Raw genomic sequence first — 24919 nt, forward strand, 5'->3', positions numbered from 1 at the left:
ACATCAAACAGTACCAAACTATGTATTACTTCCTAGTAAGTAATTCTTCATAATCAAAAATACAGCTTGAAAATATATGATATATCCATACTTGCCTTATTTGACTTTTCACTTAATACAGTATTATGCTATGATAGGAAAAATTATTCCCCATAAAAATAATAATTCTAATCATTTAGATCATATAAATTTACCCAATACTCCAAACAGCTTCATGAAAAAATATTAACTATCTAACAAAAGCTTATTTTAAAAGTGTTACATATTGATATAAAAAAATAAAACTTTTTAAATCAGACTCAGTTTATGTAAGAAATATGCATTTCCACGTCAAAGTGACAAATTATAGAAAACTTAAAAAAATTACTGAAATTTTGAGGCAAATACTCACCTAGAAAAACTGTTTTAATTCAGTGACAGAAGAATATATGCCACATTAGTTGCATTTATCCCATGACTGCATTATATGCTCATGAAAAGAAAATTTTCTGTAATTGTTCACATGTAGAACTAACTTACCACAATGAAATTAACTAATATGAAATTGTAATTTATAGAATGAGGCCTTACTGATCACAAAAAAAATATGCTAAAGACAAAAACAGATTCAGTTATTTCGAGCCACTATCAAAAGGGAAGTATAATGGTACCTCATCTTTAAATTTTATAGAATTTATTCTGTATTTTTGAAATACCTAATTATTTAAAGTTTTTCTAACAATGTATTAATTTTATTTTTAACTTTTTGTTATGGAAAATTGCAGAAACAGTCAAAAATAGGAATAAGTAGCATTAAACCAGTGGCATAATGAAAACCCAGGTACTCAACTATCTTCAAAAATTATTAACATTTTGCCAATTATTTTTCCTTCCTTCCCCCCATTATTTTTTCCTAATTATTTTAAAGAAAATTACACACATCACGTAATTCACTCATGAATACTTGAGCACTGCTAGATTTTTAAAAATGTATACAAAACGTAATCTGACTAGGCTGTTTTTCGGTCAACCTCGCAGTTTCCCTCCCTGGCTTTGTTTATTAATGTCTATACACATTCACCTAAAAAAAAAAAAAAATAGATTAATGTATTTTTAAAACACACTAAGCATCCCATTTACCTACCTCTGGCCCAATGAACAGGATAAAGATGTTTCCAAAGCGATCCCGTTTTTGCCAGCTGAGACCATTTAGTGCTTACTTGACTGCATCGACATAATTCTTGAGGATTAAGATAACTGAAAATTGACAGCATTACCTCAGGAGGAAGATGGGTTATACCCGTGGATTGTTCTGACACTTCCGCTTCTGAAATAAAAGAGAAAAACTTTAACATTAAAGTCTGTAAGAGCAAATGCAGCAGAAATTACAATCACACTTCTATAAATAAAATCCAGTGCCTAAGGTCCACTCCTTCCTGCTTGCAAGACGTGAAAAAGAAATAATATGGATTAAAGGTAACGTGGACATGTTAAACTTAAGAACCTGTAGGTTTAAGCTACCATAGCCTAAATCGTACTTCATCAGTGGGAGCTACAATAATGAACGCAGAATTGACTTCCTCTTACAAAGGCATCACAGAAAAAAAACAATACTCACTTTGTAGCATAAGCAGCATCATTTGAAAAAGGAACCTAACAGGTTATACAGCTTCAAGTCAGCAAGTGCAGAGTCGGCCAAGATCATGAGATCTCCACAGTGTTTTTAATGACACACATAAATTTCACAACATTTTCCATTCATTCATGCATTACAACTCCTGTCAGTATCTTCCTTGGGTTCCCTCTTAATTTTCACATCTCATGTATGAGATAGGTGAAATCTGACCTCTTTAACCTTTAGGTGCCTTAACCTACTTATCTTATTTATCAGTCAGTTGACACAATACAAAATAAATATTTCTAATGCTTGGTATACATTTATCAGGAATCTTCTGTCAGCAACTATTATAGAAAAAAATCATTGGCTATCCAATCTCCCATAATGTATTATTTTAGTTTTCCTTTGGTGTACAATAAAAAATATACAATATAAAAATTTTGTCATTAAAGTACTAAAAAGAATTTCAGTACCTTATATATCAGATTTGTCTTCACAAAGCAACTTAAATATAGAAATTCTATGATCAAAATACTTTAACCTAACCTTTTTCAAATGGCAAATGTTTTAAATATAATACAGCTATATAATTTACTTTGAAGGAGTGGGAAAATTCAATGTAATAAGTGTGATGCTTTTAAATCCCATGTTATAATTACAATTAAACCAGACACAACAGGTCATGACTTGGTGTCTGCATTTCAGAGTGATGCACACAAGCTTTATGGGTTTAATTACATCTTAACCTATAAAAAGTTTTGTTTCAACATGCAGCTCACCTAATTTGTTAAATAAAAGAGAAAAGGACTAATTTCAAAGACTTTCGAGCAATTTTAACAGGAATTTCATTGCTATTGCTCATCTAGCAAAAGCAAAAAAAAATTCTTACTAGCCTAAGGATGCCAGTAATTTCATTTAACAATGTTTTAAAAGGCAAAGCTATAGAAGAAAATAAAGAATAAAAATGAGGAAGTAGTCTGTTAAGAAAAAAAGCAGGCATATTGCATTTGGCATTTTTTTTCTCAGTGACTGTACAAAGAGAAATTATGCCTCCCTTATTCATTCTCCTGTATATTCCTGGATACAAGCTAAGAGAATAAGAAAGAAGGGAGAAAAAACTATAAGCATTATTAATGCTTTTTTTTAAAATTTAATTTTGGAGTTCCCACCGTGGCTCAGTGGTTAACGAATCCGACTAGGGACTATGACGTTGCAGGTTCGATCCCTGGCCTTGCTCAGCGGGTTAAGGATCCAAGCGTTGCTGTGAGCTGTGGTGTAGGTCGCAGATTGGCTTGGATCCCATGTTGCTGTGGCTCTGGCGTAGGCCGGTAGCTACAGCTCTGATTAGTCCCCTAGCCTGGGAACCTCCATAGGCCAAGGGAGTGGCCCTAGAAAAGGCAAAAAAAAAAAAAAAAAAAAGGACAAAAAATAAATAAATAAAATTTAATTTTATTAGAGTATAGTTGATTTAAAGCATTAAATGATTTTGAAAATTGATTAAAAAAACGAGGAAGGATAAAAACTGCCACTATGGTCAGTGGAGCTCAGAAGATTAGACGACACTGCAAAAGTGCTCTGTATACAGTACTTTTCAATAATTTTGATTGGCCAAAATAATACTAATAATTATTATTACATATTCAGATACTTAAATAATAATATTGAAAGTGTTATTATTGCTTATCAAAATTACTATGTAAATATAAACTCCTTTAAGAAACACTATATTGCACATGGTCTAAGTATATAACTATTAAATTACCACAGACAACACCGAAATCTAAGCTAGAAACTACGGTCCTCAATGAAACTTACTATTCCTGAAAACGAATGGTTTAAGATTATTCCTCAAACAAAATCTAAAGTTCGTATCAAGAAGAAATAAAAGGCCTGGGAACAAATAAATTTCTGACTATCTAAATATATGAATCTCACCTTTATCTGATTTTTCATCCACAGAGTATTTGAAAAACTTCTGTCGTTCCTCCGCTTGATTCCACAGGCTGAGACCTCTGAGGAGCTCTGCAGTATCCTTCTGAGAGCAATGCTGTGCAATCACTTTCTTTTTAATATCCTTAAGCTCTTCATAAGTAAAATATTCCATTAACATGGGCTGAAAAACCTAGATTAAACAAAATACTCATAAGAAAATACACTAAGTTCGTTTTGTTTTAGTCTACATCTTTTAAATTATTAATGGCTCAAATGTAGTATCATGATCACGTATTTGGAAGACATAAAAATTCAGTTGTTACCAAGTTGGCTTACCCCAAAATTGCAAAGAGAGCCTTCTTTCAGTCAATCCCTAAACAATTTAAAAGCAACTGAACCAGAAGGTCTTCCTATACAGACCTTGCTATACACTCTTAATCACTTTCTTACGATGAGACATTTAAGTCATTTAACTACCTTCTGCTACTACGGCAACTGACCTCTACCCAAACAGGGCCTCTAATAAATCATATGAGAACGGTACCCAGTGTACGTACTAGACCTTAAAAGTCAGAGCTCTACTAAGACCCTCAACTATTCAGTGTTATCTAGTTAGATTTCTTCTTTGAACAGATGTTTAATCCCAATCTCCAAGTGACAGAATTAGAATCTTTAGAGGTGGAGCTAAGAGCTTTTTGTTGTTGTTGTTCCACCGCTAATTTTGATGTGCATCACAGGTTAAGAAACACAGCTCTAGTGGCTCAGCGGTTTCGATGCTGGTTGCATATTTACATATTACAATGAATTGAGGAGCCTTTAAAACACACCCATGTCACTGCCTCCCACCCAATTTAACTGGTCTGGAAAGGGCTTAAAAACAGATTTTTTTTTTACAATAGCCCATCTAAGTTAAAGCCTTATTAGAGTGAAAACGACTACAACTGATTTACAGGTGAACAGGAATCTAGTTCCTCATAAGACATGTTCTCCATTCATTACCCTTTCTCATCCCACTTTAGAGAAAGAAGAGGAAATGTCTTGCTCATCCATTCAATGACATCCTAATACATGTGCCCTAGGCATAAGACTGGTAAGTTTACCACCACCATTTAATTACTAAAATCCATGACTAAGAAAAGAATGCTAAAAATTCTTTAAACTTAGTATGCAAATACAAAAAACTTAAAAAGTTTAAGGTTCAGAGAAGACTTAGGTGGCATAAAAAGTTAATATTCAACATATGCCATCCACATAATATGACAATAAATATTTGTTGAGTAAATGAATTCAACCACTCATTCAATGAAAAGCAACAAACTCTAAGGAAACAAAATTCATGTTCTCCCTCGGGTTTTTCTTCACTTGCTAGAAATTCATCTAGAATTTTCTTCACCTGCTAGTGATTCAACTTTCTATGCATTATTTTGAAGAATCAAAGGCAAAATAACATTTTTTTTAATTTTATAAGTCACAACCACGGGGAGGAAAAATTACACTTACCTCCTCCTCCTCTTTCATGTGAGGAAGAAAATCTCTTGTAAAAGCCTCCAATCTCTCTTTCAGCTGTTTTGCATAATTTAACTGCTCATATTCATTCTAGAACAAATCCAAAAAAATTGTATTCTATAAAAATTTTGCTTCAGTATTTATACTGTAGCTGATTCTAGGAAGTCAGCTTGAAATGTAACATGAAACTTCAGGAAAAAAACTCAGATTAACAAATAGCAAAGTGGTCTCTGTACTGTTCCAAGGATAAAAGATGTCCTTAAGACATCTCCTAAAGGAACCCTGAATTCTTTTTAGTAATGTGATCTCATACGTCTTTTTAAAAATTTCAGGAGTTCCCATCATGGCTTGGTGGTTAATGAATCTGACTAGGAACAATGAAGTTGCAGGTTCAATCCCAGGCCTCATTCAGTGGGTTAAGGATCCAGCGTTCCCAGGAGCTGTGGTGTAGGTCGCAGATGCGGCTCAGATCCTGCGTTGCTGTGGCTCTGGCGAAGGCTGGTGGTACAGCTCCAATCAGACCCCTAGCCTGGGAACCTCCATATGCTGCGTGTGTGGCCCCAGAAAAGACAAAAATATATATATACAATAAAATAAAAAAAAAAATTTCATAAGAAGTCCAAAAGTAACAAGTTTTTGCTCAAAACTTCTACTGACTTCTAATGCATATATTTACACGAGCTCTTAAGTGTCAGTGTTCCTGATATATCTCTGAGCTCACTAGGGCCCACTGGACTCTTATCATTACAGAATCCCTTGAAGGTTATCTAGGGTATCCTCCACGAAACAATTCAGAACACTGGTTCCATTACCCTGCAGAAGGCCATACACACTTCCAAAAGCAAGGAGCTCTCTACCCCTTGAAGTAAATTACTCTAATCTCGGACAACAGCTAAAAAGTTCACATCTTCCTGTAACTTATCCATCACTTCTGTATCAGCCCTCTCAACTTAATACGTGTGGAAAATTTATAAAACAATAAAACTTTTAAAAGGTGGGAATATTTTATCCCTGTTAAGTTCTCTCTAGTCTCCTCCTTTTTGAACTAATTTATTCAACTGCCTCCCAATAATCTACCCAATGTCCTTTTCTCTTAGTATTTTACACATTTTCCCTAAGCACACCCTAGCGAATTCCATTTCCACTTACGTGCTAATAATTACCAAATTTGCTTTTCTAAACCACATTACTCTTCCAACCTTGAAACCCAACTAATGCCTCCCCCTATTAATAAATGCCCAACTGGACTGTACAAGCAGTTCAAACCCACCATAATGGATCTTTTTACTTTCCAAACCTGTTCTATATTTCCTAGAAAGTCAGGCTAAATTCTTGTTATTTCCTTTCTCTTTCTCCTTTCCTCCTCCATTTATATGCAAGTACTACCTTCTGTCCACTGTATATCCTACAGTATTCTCAAGTCTGTCCCCTCCTATCTCCACTAGTCACCACTTTAGATCTTAATCATTTTATTGAAAAGGTAATACATAAACAGGATATAAAATTCAAAGAGTACAAAGCAGTAGTCAATAAAAAACAAATCTCTCTATACCATCTTCCCCGCCAGTACCCTATCCCTATCCAATCTCTCACCTCCCCACCCAGTAGCCACCACGTAGTCTTCCAGAGACCATTACAATAATTTTTTTAATAACAGTCTTACTGCTTGAGTCTTTTCTTTCCCTTCAAACTATCCTATTCCCCACTGTAGAACAGTCTTTCTAGAACATAAATCTACTAATGAAAGGTGCAGGGTGGTTTGACAGAGCTGTAACTTAAAAGACTATGCTTCACCAAACTAGAAGAGAAATGAATGAAGATCAAGATTCAAATATCCTACAAAATCTATTATAGGAAAATTTATCTATATCATTATCCTAAACTACACCCCCAAAATATCTTTAATTATGTTATTCAATTAAAAATTATTCTTTGTAGGAGTTCTCGTTGTGGCTCAGTGGTTAACAAATCCAACTAGGAACCATGAGGTTGCGGGTTGGATCCCTGGCCTTGCTCAGTGGGTTAAGGATCTGACATTGCCGTGAGCTGTGGTGTAGGTCGCAGATGTGGCTTAGATCTGGCGTTGCTGTGGCTCTGGCGAAGGCCGGCGGCTACAGCTCCAATTAGACCCCTAGCCTGGGAACCTCCAGATGCCGCGGGTGTGGCCCTTGAAAAGATGAAAATGTACATACATATATATATATGTATATATATTTTCTTTGTAATCACCCTTATGGCCCTGTTCATTCTGGTAACAATTTTACCTTCAGTCACCAATAACTGCATTTATTACAGCTTTAAGAGTTCAGCAACAAAATAAATAAATAAGTAAATAAACAAACAAAAAGAGTTCAGCAAATGTTACCAGAAAGTAAAATTTTTACAGTAATTAAAATTTCAACTTACAAAAACACCTTTAAGATTTGGTGAACAACACTCATGATAAAATTTTACATAACAGTGATAAAGAGGTAACTGACAAAGATTCTCACCAAACCTGAGTTCGATCCACTGAGTCTTCTTAACTAGGCCCTGACCTTGAGCTCTATCCCTGGACATTTAGTCCAGTTTTAGCAAAAATCATCCTAAATTAGTCTACCAGCCACCCTTGGCATTTGATAACCCTCAGTATCCACCCACCAGCAATATCTTACCCCCTTGGTCTGCCTTCAGCAAGAATCTCCCAGCCTTGATGTCTCCTCCCAGTAATTTTCCTGACCCTCACCCTGTTCCCTGGCGATAAATCCCACTTGTCCTTGTTATACTCAGAGTTCAGCCCAAGCTCTCTCCCATTCTGCAAAACCCCATCGCAAAAACCCCTTGAAGAAATGCTTCCTTACTGCCTTTAACAAATGACAGAGTCATTTTTATTTCCTTAACATAACATCATTTTCTATAAAATGCTAAAAAGTCTTACCAAGGACATATGGGAAGATGGCCTAAGTTGTAATAAATATCCATTTTTGCAACTCACCTTAACATTCTTGAGACCCTTTTCAAAGAGGCTGAGCATCTCAGAGAGTTTATTGTCAGAGTGTACATTATAAATCGTCTGGCTGCGTTGTTGAAGCAAACCAATAATGTACTCATTTTCTATCTGCTCGTGCATTTTGAACTCCTTAAAAGTAGCATACAGAGACTGCAGAAGAGCACGGAAATCGTTGTTGTTGGAAAAGTTGGTTTTAGAAAGCTGAACAAAAATTGTAAAAGAAAGGCATAATAAATACATGCAAATATGCACGAAGAAAAAATATTCAAATGCATTCCTATTCGGTTTTGGACCCACCAAAATACCTCCCCTACACTGTGTTAAAGTAGGAAAGGATATTCATAAATTAATAAGTTATAATGGTACAATAAAAAGCGCCCTACGCCAGGAAGACGTTAGTTTGAATTCTGAAGGATGTATGCACCAACAAAACAGTTTCTTTAAATAAACGGAATTAACCATATTTCCTTGAAACCTAAAATCCCATTACTCTATACATATACTAAATACAGACAATCCATAGAGTTACATGTAAACATTAAAAGAGCTGTGTCAGGATAATGTGACACACTTTTTTCTTTGTTCATAATGGTCTTTATGCTATTATATTACTCTTACAATGTGAAAAAATCAAAACTTTTTATTATAATTGTTTAATCTTTAATATCTAGATGAGTCTGATCTGTTCAGAAAAATAATTATATTGAGCTATTAGAACATTATTGGAGGAGTTCCCACTGTGGCACAGGGGATTAAGAATCCGGTGTTGTCTGTGCGATGGCACAGGTTCGATCGCCAGCCTTGGCACAGTGGGTTAAGGATCCAGTGGTGCCAGAGCTGTCGCATAGCTGCTTGGATTTAATCCCTAACCTGGGAATTTCCATATGCCACGGGTGCAGCCAAAAAAAAAAGAAGAAGAAGAAGAAGAAAAAGAACAGAACATTATTAGATAATTTTAGGGGAACTTTTTTTTTTTTAAGAAAACCAAGATGAACATTTATTTATGTAAGGAATCACGTACTTTTCTGGAGAGCAGGCACTGAACAGTACATTGTGAAAACCTAGCACATCAGAGCATGAGAAAGTAAATACACTTGAAGGAAAGATAAAAATCAATGAAAATATAAAGAAATACATACACTGTCATTTTATTTAATTCTACTATTCAACAAGAGAAAATGACTATTCTGATGTAATTTTATTTTTTTACATTTCATGCCAAGTTAAATTCTCATGTTTAAAGCATATATATCATCAAGAAACTTGATTCAAGCTGAGGTTCAAAGTAATTTTTTTTTTTTTTTTTTTTGGTCTTTTTGCCTTTTCTAGGGCTACTCCTGAAGCATATGGAGGTTCCCAGGCTAGGGGTCTCATAGGAGCTGTAGCCACCGGCCTACGCCGGAGCCACAGCAACGCGGGATCCGAGCCACGTTTACAACCTACACCACAGCTCACAGCAATGCCGGGTCCCCAACCCACTGAGCAAGGCCAGGGATCAAACCCACAACCTCAAGGTTCCTAGTCGGAGTCGTTAACCACTGCGCCACGACGGGAACTCCTCAAAGTAATATTTAGACCTTCCATTACCTACACTGACATGTTAAATCTACCTTCTATTATGTCGATTCCGGTTTCAAAATTCATTTTAAGAGGGAAAACCTAATTAGGTTAAAAACAATCGAGAGCAAATGGAGAAAAAGCTACAAACACCAAACTTCCTAGACTTGCTTTGTAAAGTCTGATCTAGCTTCCTAAAATGAAACAGAGTCTAAACCACCTTAAATTGCCTGTTCTGGGCAGGGATAGCAGACTCATGACAAAGCATCAGAGAAGATGACAAACTCTTAAGGCAAAACTGCTACACTATGTAGAATAGATTTAACCAAGATCTGTAAAAGGCAGTTATGTATTAAGACTCATATATAGAAAACCAGACCTAGAGCCAGATTCTCCAGGATTCAGTTCCAATTCTACCATTTACTTAGCTGTGTAATTCTGCGTAAGTTTCTTTTCTCCTTCAATGTCTTAGTTTCTTGATGTTAACACTACTTGTACTTCATGGATGCTGTGAGATTAAAATGAATTGATGCTTAGGAGTTCCCATTGTGGCGCAGTGGTTAACGAATCCGACTAGGAACCATGAGGTTGCGGGTTCCATCCCTGCCCTTGCTCAGTGGGTTAACGATCTGGCGTTGCCGTGAGCTGTGGTGTAGGTTGCAGACGCGCTCGGATCCCGCGTTGCTGTGGCTCTGGCGTAGGCCGGTGGCTATGGCTCCGATTCAACCCATAGCCTGGGAACCTCCATATGCTGCAGGGGCGGCCCAAGAAATAGCAAAAAGACAAAAAAAAAAAAAAAAGAAAAAGGTTTTAAAAATAAATAAATAAATAAATAAAATGAATTGATGCTTAATAAATACTAGCTATAATTATTCTAAAAATTAGTCACTTTTATAAATTCATGCATTCTTTTTACCCTATTCAAATATTTAATGAGCAGCTATTATGAGCCAGGCACTGTTTCTGATACTTGGGATACCTTGGTAAACAAAAGCAGACATCTCTACCCTTATGGAACTTACTTTCTACTGAGGGGAAATAAGACAATGAACAGTAGCCACAATAAATAAATTATCTAGAACAGGGTTTGGCAACTTTTTCTATAAAGGGCCAGACAGTAATATTTTAAGTTTTGTGAGCCATACTGTCTGTAGCAGTCATTTCATTTCATTTATTATAGTACAAAAGTGGTCGTAAGAATAAGTGTGGCTGTATTCCAATAAAATTTTATTTATGGACACGAAAATTTAAATTTCATATAATTTTCACATATAAAATATTTGCTTCCAACTACTTAAAAATGTAAAAACCATTCTTAGCTCCTGAGCTATACAAAAACAACAAAGACAGATTTAGTTAAAACAATGTTGTAGATTTTATCCTAAAAATGCCACACAAAAATCACAAGAAAATTCCCTAGTGACTAACCTCAGCAAATACTATCATGTGTCATTTTATTTTTAAAAACATAAAAGAGCCTTAGTAGAAATATGAGGTAAATCAAATGAAAGCATTAATAATGGCTGTAAGATTCTTAAAAAACAAAAACCATGGCAAAAAAGTAAATAATGCCCTCACTGAAAAATAACATCTCAAAAGGCATACAGGAAGTTTTGCATACATTCTCAATAGACAATTAGAAAATATTTCAGATTTAATAACAAATTAAGGTAAAGACCTGGTTCATGCTACAGATGGAGACCCAAATCAGACAAAAAGACTCTTAATTTATAGTGTCAATCCCACAGAGTGGTTAAAAGTACTGACTCTGAAGCCAGACTGCTTAGGTGTGAATCCATCTCTGCCAACAAGTCAATAAGTTGCTCTGTACCTCACTCAGTTTCTTCACCTGCAAAATAAGGCTAATAACATTAACTACCTCATAAGGCTCTTGTGATGATTTAATCAGTTAATATATTAAAAAATACAGAAGATTATATACACATAAGCCTACTTAGGCTTTTCATAGACTTAGCCCTAATAAAACTATCATTAGAAGTCCTTATCCTACCCAAGTTAGTTTTTCTCCACTTGAAAAGAGCAACTGTTTTTAACCTAGTACCTAAAAAAGTCAGTAAACTTAGAAGTGAAAAGAATAACCTAAGCATATACAATTTAACTTTTTAAAAATTCTGTGCATATGAATTAATTTTTAAAATTATTTGCCCCTCCAAAAAGAGGAGGCCACATTAAGAGGTAGGATGGGTGATTTCACGATATAAACAACCCCATACCTCCTGGGTGGGAAGCTCCACAGACTGAAAACTAACTGGTTCACAGAGACTCACCTACAGGAGTGAGAGTTCTGAGCCCCACATCAAACCTCACGTGCAGGGATCTGGCACAGGGAGAAAGAGCCCCTGGAGCATCTGGCATTGAAGGCCAGTGGAGCTTGTGCACAGGAGCTCCAGAGGACTGGGGGAAACGGAGACCCCATTCTTAAAAGGTGCACACGGACTTTCACGTGTACTGGGTCCCAGGGCAGAGCAAGGTCTCCATAGGAATCTGGGTCAAACCTGACCACAGTTCTTGGAGGACATCCTGGGAAAACAGGGGTGAATGTGGCTTGTTGTGAGGGACGGACATTGAAAGCAAAGCTCTCGGGAATATTCAGCAGTTGCCTGTCTCTGGAGGGGCCATTTTGGGAAAATCTGGCCCCATCCGTCAGTCAGTGCTGAGAAGCCCCAGGGCAAACAATAATCCAGGTGGAATCACAGCCCCACCCCTCAGTAAACAGGCTACCTAAAGACCCCTCAGGCACACAGCTGCCTCTAATCCCATCCAGAGACAAAGCCCCACCCACCAGAGGGATTAGAATCAGCTCCACCTACCAGTGGGCAGGCATCCGCCCCTCCCATCAGGAAGCCTACAGCAAGCACCCATACAGACTTCAGGCACAAGGGGGGCAGACGCCAGAAGTAAGAGAGGCTACAACTCTATTATCTGTAAAAAGGTCACCACACCAAAAACCTATAAAAATGAAAAGACAGAGAACTATAACTCAGATGAGGGAGAAAGGAAAAACCCCAGAAAATCAGCTAAGCAAGGAGGAGACTCTTAGCCTCCAGGAAAAAGACTTTAGATTGTTGATGCTAAAGATGATGCAAGACATTGGAAATAAACTGGAGGAAAAGATGGATAACTTACAGGAAACACTGACCAAAGAGATACAAGATATAAAACTTAAACAAGAAGAGATGCAAAATACAATAACTGAAATAAAAAATTCACTAGAAGCAGTCAACAGCAGAATACAGGAGGCAGAAGAACAAATAAGCGAGATGGAGGACAGATTAGTGGAAATTACAGATGCGGAACAGGAAAGAGAAAAAAGATTGAAAACAAATGAAGAGAGTCTCAGAGAACTCTGGGACAACGTTAAATGCACCAACATCCATATTATAGGGATGCCAGAAGGAGAAGAGAGAGAGGGAAGGAGACAGAAAAAATATTCCAAGAGATAATAGCCGAAAACTTCCCTAACATGGAAAAGGAACCACTCACTCAAATCCAGGAAGCACAACGAGTACCATATAAAATAAACCCAAGGAGGAATACACCAAGACACATATTAATCAAACTAACCAAAATTAAAGACAAAGAGAAAATCTTGAAAGCAGCTAGGGAAAAGAAACAAGTAACATACAAGGGAACCCCAATAAGGTTATCGGCAGATTTTTCAGCAGAAATTCTGCAGGCCAGAAGGGAGTGGCATGATATACTTAATGTGATGAAAGGAAAAAATTCCAACCAAGATTACTCTACCCAGCAAGTCTCTCATTCAGATTTGAAGGAGAAATCAAAACCTTCACAGATAAGCAAAAGCTAAGAGAATTCAGCAACACTAAACCAGCCTTACAACAAATACTAAAGGAACTTCTCTAGGCAGAAAAGAAAAGACAGCAACAGGAAACAAAAATTCCACAAATGACAAGACTCACCAATAAAGGTACATATACAGTAAAGATACAAAATAATCCATGCACAATTATACCACCAAAATCAGAAACCAGAGAATCAAATGCAGGACACTGGAGATGAACTTGCAATTAAGAGAACAACAACTTAAAAAAATCTCATATACATACTCTTATATCAAAACTTCAGAATAACTGCAAACCAAAAATCTACAACTGATACACAAACAAGGAATCTCTGGAGAAGAAATTTATCTCATGGTAAATAAGCGCATAATCCGCCATGAAGGGGGTCATTTGACATCGTTCTTGGAATGCTGAAGTCTCCTTAGATCTGATTCTGATTTCCTCTCCATCAAAGAATTTATGATAATTATAATTAAATAATGAAACTGTACAATTAAATAATACAGTTCTACAACTGTATTATTAATAACCATTTCTCTCCATGGTACAATGTAAGGTCTATAATGTCTTGTTTATCACATCACCTAGAATGGTGCAATGCCTATATTGAAGAATCAATAAGATGTAACAAATTGTGAGGACATATTTATATAGTTACACTGTTTTTTAACCAATTTATGCACTTTATATTTTACTTATTTTTCAGAGGGTGTATTATTTTTGTTATTCTTACTAGTTAAGTTATTCTTTTTATTATGCTATATAAAATATTTAATGGTAAAAAAAATAAATAAAATAAAATTATTTGCCTCTGCAAAGTTATTCAACCATAGAGACTTGACTGAGAAAAAAATAAGCCTGGACACTAATAGTATCTGGGACATACTGAGGCCTATGGCATGCTAGGTCATACTAAGTATTTTTAGATATTATTTAATTCTTAACAAAAATCTTAGGAAACAGGTGTTATAATTCTCATTTTATAGGTGAAAAACCTGAGGCTCAGAGAAAATAACTTGCCCAAACCCGTTCAACTAGTAGATAACAAAGATTCAAATCTCTATGACTCTAAAACCTTACTTTCCACAAGATGGACATCTATCCCAACCATAAAGCTATCTTTGTAGATCCAACAGAGTAAACTGTCAGAAAAAAATGCTTGCTCTAAAGCAATAGTTTTTACCAGGGGATTGATTTTGTCCCCCAGGAATTAACCAGCAAGGTCTAAAGACATTTTTAGTTGTCACTATCACAGAAGCACTACTGATACCTTACTGGGCAAATGGCAGGGATGGACTAAACATCCTACAAGGCACAGGACAGCCCCCACGGCAATCACCTGGCCCAAATGTCAATAGCGTCGCAGCTGATGCTCTAGAGAAGAGTTTTTTCAAACAAGTTAAACCATAATCTTTAGTATGAAATAGAACAAGATCCAGACACATACATATCACAAATATTTCAAATGAATATGAGGAAATGATATTTCCCTCTCTGGCCTGTGATATACTCTACCATTTACTTTTCCAATTTGTTTTTTAATGATATTTCTGACCCACAAATCTGATTCCATGACCCACTAATGGGTCACAGAACACACTCTGAAAAACTGCTCTACAGTAAAAGTTAAGTGATCTATAAGTTTGCACCCTCTTATGCCTGGCAAATTCAGCAAGGAACCTAAGTAGAATAGGATACACATAATCAACAAATAGTAACAATCAGTAACACGGTATCTCTGATATTTATTACTGACTTTCTGTCTGAGACACTTAAAATCATACTTAGAGCCGGCTTCACACTGATTAGTTGGGTGTCACTCAAAGACTAGATATCAAGTTCAAAAACATACATGAAAAGCAGCGTAACAAAAATTCAAATACTGTTACCCCAAATAAGTTTTTACTTTTTCTCTTGTCAGCCAGACAATGCTTTCATTTAATCAAGGAAGATTTACACTCAACGAAGAAAACTTATCTGCTCTAACTAACTTACAGACAGGAAAAAACTATGATCCACAGGTGAAATCATACAGTAGAATAAAATTACACAGTTAGTAATAAGTAGCAGAACCAGTAAGGTAAAGCAAAAAACATGGGCTTCAGAAAGGAAAAAAATCCTTAAGATTAAAATTCAGGCTCCCCTAATGACTAGTTGAGTGAGTTGGGTAAGTTAGTTAACCACTAAGTCTGTTTCCTCATCTTCAAATGAGGGATAATACTTGTCTCACAGGGCTCCTGTGAAGATTAAAAGAAATACGTAAGCATGTAGTTAAGAACTCATTAAATTCCTTTTTCCTTCCTCTCCTTAGCTCTCAATTCAATATTCTCTCCAATAAATCAATCTTCCCAATGCCAATCAGTAACAGTCTTTAAAAGTATGCCAAGAAATAAGAGAACAATGAAAACTGAATGAATTCTTCATAAAGCTATACTCATTCAATTTTTCAAAAATAATCTGTTTAAATTACTCAGCTTAGTTTTTCCCTATGCCTTTGGTCATAAAATGTCCCATCATTATAAAATGATAAAGTGAATGGCATTTTAATACTTATACCTGAAACATGTGGGTACTCCATAAAGGCTCCAAGCCTTGAATTTTTTACAGCTAGTTTATGTTTAAGTCTGGAAATTTTTGCACTATGACTTCCTTATAACCACCACCACTTTGTTTTCAGAGATCAGTTCAGAGAGACTCTAAGCCCAGTCCTGACCCTTTAATGTAGAGCTGACCGTATACCTCCCTTTGCTCCCAGTATGGCATCTGGATTTCCATCCTAGCACGAGTGTTAGACTGTAATCTCCTAAAGAACAGGGACTACATCTGGCAGGGCCAATACAAGCTACTACAGGGCCAACTGAGAGCAGAAACTTCGGGCTCAGTGGCAGAACTAATGTTAAGCTGTATTAGAGGAAAAACTGAGGAAGTGGAGTAAACTGGAAAAAGGATGTGACCCAATGTGAATATTCCCTAAAATCATCCCAATTTGGAAGGTCAGTGAATTAGCAAAAAGACGTCATAACAGATTGTCACCAAAAAATTTTTTTCAGAAGCTACTCTGGTTTAATTCAAAGAAAATTAAACTAGAAATCACGATCCTGGGAGTTCCTGTCGTGGCGCAGCGGAAAAGAATCCCACTAGGAACCATGAGGTTGCAGGTTCCATCCCTGGCCACGCACAGTGGGTTAAGGATCCGGCAATGCCATGAGCTGTGGTGTAGGTCACAGACCAGGCCTGGATCCTGCATTGCTGTGGCTGTGGTACAGGCCAGAGGCTAAAGCTCCGAATGGCCCCCTAGCCTGGGAACCTCCATAAGCCTCGGTTGTGACTCTAAAAAGACCAAAAAGAAAAAAAAGAAAAGAAATCATGATCCTGACTTAGGTTTCTGTCTGGATTTATCACTAGCTGCTCTTGTAAACTTGGTCTAGCTAATCTAGACCTACAAATCCCCAGATGTAAGACAAAAATACCTCGCCTTTACCCACCTCAAAAGGCTGATGTCTGGATAACAACAGTGAAAAACCTTACCAAAAAACCTTTACCTAAATGTAAAAGGAAACCCAGGTGCAAAGTATTAAATTAGGTATTATACAGCACTATTTAAAATGGTCTACAACTTCAGAATAAATTATTCTAAGCAAACTAGTCTAAGCACATAAATAATTAGTATTGCTAATAAATGGATGCTTCAAAAATATATTGTATTTGAAAAGTCATTACTCAAAATAAAACTGACTTCTGTATAATTATCAGGCATTCAGAGTCAACATTTTAGAATACAGTGAAATTACACATTCTGTAGGTTTTTAGTTTAAATACAAAAATTAGCTCTCATTTAGTAAAGTTCTCCTATGTGCTGTTTGGGTCCCTGCTCTATGCAACCGAAAGATGGTGAAGGCAAAAGTTGAGATGATAAATGAATAAAAACAAATAGTCCTTTCAGACAATTCAGTCCCCCCCCCCAATTCCCAAAGGGCATCCCAGGAGCGATTTATTAACTATTAGTATCAAGAAGAAATTCAGATAGAGAATTTCTATGTAGTTTTGTTTTTCTTCGTAAAGCACCTTGGTCTCTGATCCACAGTTCAGAAAATTGGACTTTTAATCTTTCTGATGAATATATACACCAATTCCATTAACTATATCTAATTAATTCATAATTACTTATAGTTTTAACTTATGCTATGTCAAATTGAAAATTCCTTCTCAGTTATTTCAAGAGAGGACATTTAACTACTGGAAAGAACATTTTTTTTTTTTTTTGGCCTTTGTTTAGGGCCATACCCATGGCATATGGAGGTTGCCAGGCAAAGGGTCGAATCAGGGCAGTAGCCGCATCTGCAACCTACACCACAGCTCCCAGCAACACCAGATCCTTAACCCAATGAGTGGGGCCAGAAATCAAACCTGCTGCCTCATAGATACTAGACAGGTTCGCTACTGCTGAGCCACGAGGGGAACTCCTAAAAAGAATCTTATTTGACTAGATACTGGTTTTTAAAACAGAACTGTATTTTCAAAATTTGTTCTAACATTCCCAATCACCAGGTAATGCCAGAAAATAGGTGACTGACTTCTTCAAATTTTCTGAATAGGGCTGGTTACTCAAGCACGTAAACTAGATAAAGTTGGGACTCTTAACTATTTGGCGAGAGTCACAATCCTCTGGAAATACGATGAAAGCCACAAAACCCCTAGAAAAATGTACACAGGCTATAAAATTTCCTAACAATTTCAACCGATCCTGGACCTCTCCCCAGTCTAAGCCAAAGAGAAGATCTCAGATCCTACTACTTCTCATTAACGTTTCCTTTTCAATTTTCAAACAGTGAAAAAAATCTCATTTTTATCTTTCCTGTAATTAAAGGATACTGTCAGAATAAGTTCAAAAGTCAAAGCAGGTAAAAACACTACAGTAAGCTGACTCAAAAAAAAAAAAAAAAGTTACACAGCTTAACTAATGGCTTACCCATTCATTATGCTTCTCCTGGATAAGCGGTTCTCACCCTTTGGCTGCATAGTGGACTCACCTGGGGAGCTTTACATTATACTTGATGCCTGGGTCCTACTCTCAGCGATGCTAATTTTAGTGGTTTGAGCATCAGAACTTTGAACAGCTTTGGGGTGATTCTAAAGAGCAACGAAGGATGAGAACCACTGTCCTGGGCTGCCCTAGTATTTAAACCTATATCTGAAGCGAGGATTTTTAATTTTCAAAATGGAGGTAGGAAAAGGATGGCTTTTTAAGTGTGGCCTGGCACTGAACGCTCTGGGCATCCTCTAACCACCTCACTGGGCTATAGGAACACTTTTCTGTCAACTGCGGTTCTGCTTAATGCTACGTCATTTCTGAAAGTTCATCAAAGTTGATCCCTATGCTTAAGCAATAGTTCTTCAACTATTTTTTGGTTTGCTTTATTTCTACACGAAACAGAATTGCCCGAAGTGCTCAGGATATCTGGTAAGTGGAGCTGCCCCAACATAAATTGTTGGCAAAAATGTGGCGTCTTAATAGTGTTTTAAAATCATTAGCAAAAGGCCCTGAACTATCTCCACAGAAGGGCTTTTCAGCTTAGGCTACACCAATTAAGAGTGTAAAAACGTTTTCTCAGTTAAATCAACTGGTTCCGAGGCCCTTTCAGTCGAGCCCACGTAAAGAATTCCAACAGAGAATAACTATGTTAATAACAAAATCGACATCGAGTCCATGCTCCGGACAATAAAAGTTGCAAGGAAAAAAAGATAACCGCAAACGAACTGTGAAGGTTCTCTGGTTCATAAGCCAAGAAACCTGGATTTTCTTCCAAATCAAACCAGGAGGGGCGTAAAATGAGCAGGGGGTAGTTGAGAGAAGGTGCCTGTTGGGTGGGGAAGCAGGCCAGAGGCTCAGAAGAAGGATGGATGGGTGTTAGGAAAGAGATTCGGGGCGCCCCCAAACAGGCCGGGGTTGGGCGGGGGGCAACTACAGAAACATCCTGCGCCAAGCGGAGTGGAGCCGCCGCAGGTGGCCCGCCCGAGGTCCCCAAAGGTCGGTGGGGAACGAAGGGGCCCCTCTCCCCCAGGGGCAGGGACGGGAGGCCCAGCGCGGGTGCAGGGAGCCCGCCCCGTGAGCGGCCAAAGGCCAGGCCTTCTGCCGGGAGGACGCCGCTGGGAAGCGGCGAGCCGCGAGCCCCGAGGGCACGTCCGAGGCCGCGGGGCGGGCGGGGGCGCGGGCTCCCCCGGAGAAGGTGCGGGGAAGCAAGCGCGGCGCTGACAGCTGCGCAGGCAATTCGCGCGGCGCGGCCCCCAGGGGCTGCGGGCGCCGCGCAGGCCAGGCCGCCCAGGGATCCGGCCCGCTCCTCCCCTCGGTCCGCGCTGCCCAGAGCCAGAGGCCCCGCACACCGTTACCTTGTCGCAGTAGAGCCCCACCAGCTGCTTCATCCGCCAGTGTGGGGCGGTGAAGACGTCCACTTCTTCGGGGAAGGGCGCCATCGCCACGGCCTGAGCCTCTGCTTCAGCAGCCGCGGCCGCCGCCTCTCCATAGACACCCTCGCCGCGGGGCAGAGGCGGCGCGCCCCCCTGCGCATGCGCCCGCCCCGTCGGCGCGCGCGCCCGGGCTGCCCAGCCGGCCTGGACGCGGGGGCGCGCCGGCCGCCGCCATGCGGTCCTTCTGGCGCCACGTGACGCTGCTCGCGCTTTCACCTCCCACCGCCGCTCTCTTCCTTGCCCTCATCCTGCGCTGGCGAGACAAATCAATCCCTTTCCTTGTTTGCCTCCGTGTTATGTTTCGCAACATAAAATACATCATCTGAGTGTAGGGGTGTTGTTTTAGGGGCGCTGTCCTCTTTTCTTTGCAGTTCCGCCCAGCAGGCCTTGAGGTCGAGGCAGCCGAGCACAATGGCCGCCGTGGGCCCGAGAGCGCTGCCTGGGCGCCGCGACCCGGCCCCTCGGTTGGCCTGGGCGACGGCGCGATTCGCGCCCCGGCGGGCCTCAGCCGCCCTGCGCCTCCCTGCCCTTCTCGGTGCCGAGCCGGCCCCCGACCCGATCGCTGACCTCCCCGCTGCCAGTCAGAGGCCCCACCGTTTGGGAGCACCAGGAGTAGGGGCTCCAAGAACTGGGGACCCACGGGGAAAACGGGAACGTGGGGGCAGAACGGGATAACGGCGGCCCGTGGGCTCGGGGCGGGCCCAGAGTCTGGGGCTGGGGGCTGGGCGGGGACCCTGCATCTTCTCCCCGGCGGGCGAGAGGGAAGGGCGGCAGAATTCTCGCGACTCCAAGGAGGGAAAAATGTCTCCTGGGGATGTAGGAAGCGGGAATGTACTTCAAACACGGGGGTAGCGGGTCACGGGTGTCAGAAAGGCCTTGGGTTCCGGGAAGGAGGGTAAATAATCACAGAAAAGCAGTGCAGCGAAGAACCTTGGAACACATCCCTCCATTTTAAGCCGAGGCTCAGAGGAGACTTGCAAGCAAGGTCACTGCCAAGAAAAAGGTCAGTCTGTCTCTTCCGCACTGATTACCTCATTCCGGCACCAGGCACCAGCCCTCGGGAGACCTAGGAAGACGCTCTTGTGGGCCCTGCTCCTGGCGATCAACCCTGGACTGCTTGGCTGGAGGAGTAATGGACACAGACATGGGAGAAAATGGGGAAGACTGAGATTCTGAGAAGGGTTATGTTATTTGCTTAATAACGATAAACTCCAGGAGAACAAGACCCTAATATGTTGTGTTTGCCCCTTCACTGTTCCATGACAACACAGGGGTTCAATAAATAATCAGTAAATGGTGAAGAAGAAGGAATTAAGAAAGAACCTTGCAGAGCAATACATTTGTTTATTTCTGATTTTACTATGTGTCATTTACGGAAAGGCCGTATACGCGGTGTTTAAAAGCACAGATTGGCGATGAGGTTGGATTCCTGGTTTGCCAGACACTACATGTATGACCTTGAGCAAGCTCTCTGTCTTCTCTGTGCCTCAGTGTCTTCATATATAAAATGGGGGTAATATAGCCCTGAACGCAGGGCTTGTGCCTCCTCCACTTCACATGTTGAAACCTTACCCGCCATGTGATGTTATTAGGAGGTGGGCCTTTGGGAGATAATTAGGATTCGATGAGGTCATGAAAATAAAACCCTAATAATGAGTCCCGGGGGAACTTGCTTCCCTCCTCTGCTCTTACCCATGTGAGAACATGAGAAGAAATCAGCTCTCTGGCCCTCACCATGCTGACACCTTGATCTTGGACTTCCAGCCTCCAGGTCTATGACAAATCAATTTCAAGTGCTTATATAAGCCACCCAGTCTGTGGCATTTTACTGTCACAGTCTGAATGAGAGCAAATACCTGCTTCTTCGGATTGTTAGGAGGATTAAGAGAGTCCATATATTTGAATCACAGTCATGCCTAGTACATTGTAAGGTCTGTAAGCTGTCATTGGTAAATACAACAACTCTATGAGGTAGTCCCGCAGGACACTAATCTTCAATGCATTTGGGTAACTCCTTAGCAGCCTATAAATTAGTGAGTAGTCTGGCCATGTGAACCTAGGTCCAAAAATACCTCTCAGGCACCATGTCAGTTGTGTGGGATACACAGATGATGGTTTATACACAGTCTGTTCCGGAAACAAGAATAATGTTTACTTTCTTTTAAGTAATAGAATATTGAGAAGGCCCTTAATATCTTTTTTGCTCTCATCCTCTCCCCCTTCCACTTTTTTTTTTCTTTTTCTTCTTTCTTTTTAACTCTGCTCTTTCACTACGTCTCTGCCTCTATATTTTTTAACATCCCTCAGAAGACATTTTCTTATTTCCCTTCTTGTTCTTTACTTCATTTTATTTTCCCTTTTTTTGGCCAAACCCACGCCACAGATGTGGCACTTGTGGATCCTGAACCCATCAGGGATTGAACCAGCAATGCCACAAGAATAGGCCAGATCATTAACCCACTGCACCACAGCAGGAACTCCCTCTTCCTTCTGAACTGTCACTTGAGCTGTCTTGGAATATAGATCCAGACCTCAGATCAACCAGTGATATAGAGCAACAAGCTCCATGAGAATTGTTTTATCCTTTGCACTTAGACCAATGCCAAGCATGCATAGTTAGTACTCGATATTTAATGAATAAAGAAAGAGGGAATGATGGAAGTTTATGACATTCTGTAATTTCTTCATTTCAACTTTTAATACACCATGTTCTATTTTCCAATACCTGTTTGTGTCTGTGTTGTTCACCAGTGTTCCCCTAGAACCAGGCACATTGGATAAATGTTTAACAACGAAAAAGTCTGTCCACACACAGTTTCACTGTAACCTAGAATGGGAAGCCATAGAGTCAACTGAACAATTGGAACAGCCATGTTGGACTCTGGCCATTTCAGGGAATTGACGATGACAAAATGAAAGAAAGTTAAACAAGCAAAAAAAAAAAAAAAAAAAGTCCTGTGGGTCATTCTTTCCCTTCACAAGAAGTTCTTGCCCTTTGCTCCATATGCTGAAGAAGTTAGTTATTCATCACCTGATATATCTAGAATAAATAAATGATTTACATTAAACTTGAGCCCCAGAAGGAGACATTGATCAGTCGTAGAATCCTTTTTATGGGTTACTGCTACCACACCGCCTATCAGGAACGGGTATTAAGGCTAAGGTTGTCAGTTTAATTGCTCCTTTATGATTTCTTCGGGTATCTGACAGCAAAGCAAGCCTAACAGACCATCCAGCTATGGGTAATAAGGAGACTGGATAAGGCATATGAACAGAGCAGTGAAAATCCACATTGTGCAGAGCCTGGTGGATTGGTAATTCCTTATTTTCTGCTCTCATGCTTTCTGGAAAAGCAGCATGCTACAGACGGAAAAAAAGTGCCAAATCATTCCCTGGTGACCTAAATATATGATGACACTAGGCCTCTTCACTGGTATTTTCCAACCGTGGTTTTGAGGGCCCCGGAAAGGGTTACTGGTCAGGAGAATTCAGTTCTAAGGCGTTTGTATGTAACGCTGCTTAGCTGCATGTGACGCAGCACTTTTCCTGGAGGCGGATTAGTTGTGGAAGCAGGCAGTGAAAGGGTGTATCACGAACAGTTGGAATCCAGGCCTAACTCAGTACAAGAGCTGATTCTCACTGTCAGTCAAAATAGCCAATCAACAATTGCCACAGCAGACAAGGCTGATTTAGGAGGAAAGATTTTTGCAGGGATAATGGCATTACGAAAAGAAAAGAGAGCCACTGAGTTGAAATGCAATGCCAGATGCTACTTTGTTTTTCATTTTCCTTTCAGATATTTTCAGAAAATAAAATCCCATATAGGCTTGCATTTTGCCACAAACGTTTACTTTCTTGTAACTTAAATAGTGGGTGCTCTTTCTCCATTGGTTTTCCCAACATAATTATAGATGAGTTGCTGTGGGTCTCCATGTGTGGAGCCCATCCTAACAAAACATCACAGACTTAAACAACAGAAATTTCTTTTCTCACAGTTCTGCAGGTCCAACACGGAGGTCTCGGCAGGTTTGGTTTCTTCTGAGACCTCTGTCCTTGGCTTGCAGGTGGCCACCCCCTTGCCATGTCCTCACGTGGCCTTTCTCCTGGGCTTGTGCATGTCTGGTGTGTCTCTATGTCCTAATTCCCTTTTCAAAGGGCCCACCAGATTGTATGAGGGCCCACTCTAACCACCTTATTTTAATTTAATCACCTCTTTAAAGGCCCCAAGTCCAAATACAGGCACATTCTGAGATACCGAGGGTTAGGGCTTCAACAAATAAATGGGGGGCGGGGAGGAAGACGGGGTGAGGAGGACACAGTTCAGTCCATAACACAGTGGGAAGAAAAGTTTGTCACAAAAGGTATGATAAAAATATTTTGCATAAGGACAAAAATAATTGGAAAGAACTAGATATTCTTCATAAGGATACTGGATAGTAGATAAATAAATTATAGCACATTCACTCAATGGACAAATATGCAGCTGTTGAAAAGTATAAGATAGATCTATGTTTGCTGACAGAGAGTGAGACCAAGATTTTCTAACTTAAAAAAAAAGTAAGCAACACTTTGTTCACCATGTTCTCCTTTGTGTTAAATATATATGTACATACATATATAGCGTATGTGTTTCTACAACAAATTTGTGTGCAGAGGTTCTAGGATGAGAAACAGCTACATCTCTTTTAAAAACTTCACCTTTGGGAGTTCCTGTCATGGCTCAGCAGAAACAAATCTGACTAGGAACCATGAGGTTGCGGGTTCGATCCCTGGTCTCTCCTGGTCTTGCCAGAAGCTGTGATGTGGGTTGCAGATGTGGCTTAGATCCTGCGTTGCTGTGGCTGTGGTGTAGGCCGGTAGCTGTAGCTCTGATTAGACCCCTAGCCTAGGAACGTCCATGTGCTCCAGGTGCGGCCTTAAAAAACAATAAATAAATAAAGTCCACATAATTGCTAGAAAGTTGGGGGTATCTCCCACATCGGGCACTTTCCTGTTTGATGGCCCCTTGTGCTCACAGTGAGTCTTAGTGGCCATTCCTAGAACTTCAAG

At 39.6% G+C, this 24919-nt stretch overlaps 1 protein-coding gene across 3 annotated transcripts in view; it reads right to left on the bottom strand.

Annotated features, from left to right (window-relative positions):
• Nucleotides 1–24919, bottom strand: part of FBXL5 (F-box and leucine rich repeat protein 5) — a 71849-nt gene that overhangs the window by 25824 nt on the left and 21106 nt on the right. Inside the window, exons 1-5 of one of the 3 annotated variants that reach the window (XM_013978532.2) lie at nt 19793–20049; nt 8010–8225; nt 5030–5125; nt 3533–3719; nt 1124–1306 (exon numbers count right to left, since the gene is read on the bottom strand). In XM_013978532.2, coding sequence (XP_013833986.1) covers nt 1124–1306; nt 3533–3719; nt 5030–5125; nt 8010–8225; nt 19793–19876 — 766 coding nt within the window. In that variant the 5' untranslated portion in view covers nt 19877–20049. Of the gene's footprint in view, nt 1–1123; nt 1307–3532; nt 3720–5029; nt 5126–8009; nt 8226–19792; nt 20050–24919 lie in introns of those variants that run through there. The other 2 variants (XM_021101020.1, XM_021101021.1) reach the window with 2 other exon arrangements.

The sequence above is a fragment of the Sus scrofa genome, chromosome 8 (assembly GCF_000003025.6).
Source record: "Sus scrofa isolate TJ Tabasco breed Duroc chromosome 8, Sscrofa11.1, whole genome shotgun sequence".
Taxonomy (NCBI): domain Eukaryota; kingdom Metazoa; phylum Chordata; class Mammalia; order Artiodactyla; family Suidae; genus Sus; species Sus scrofa.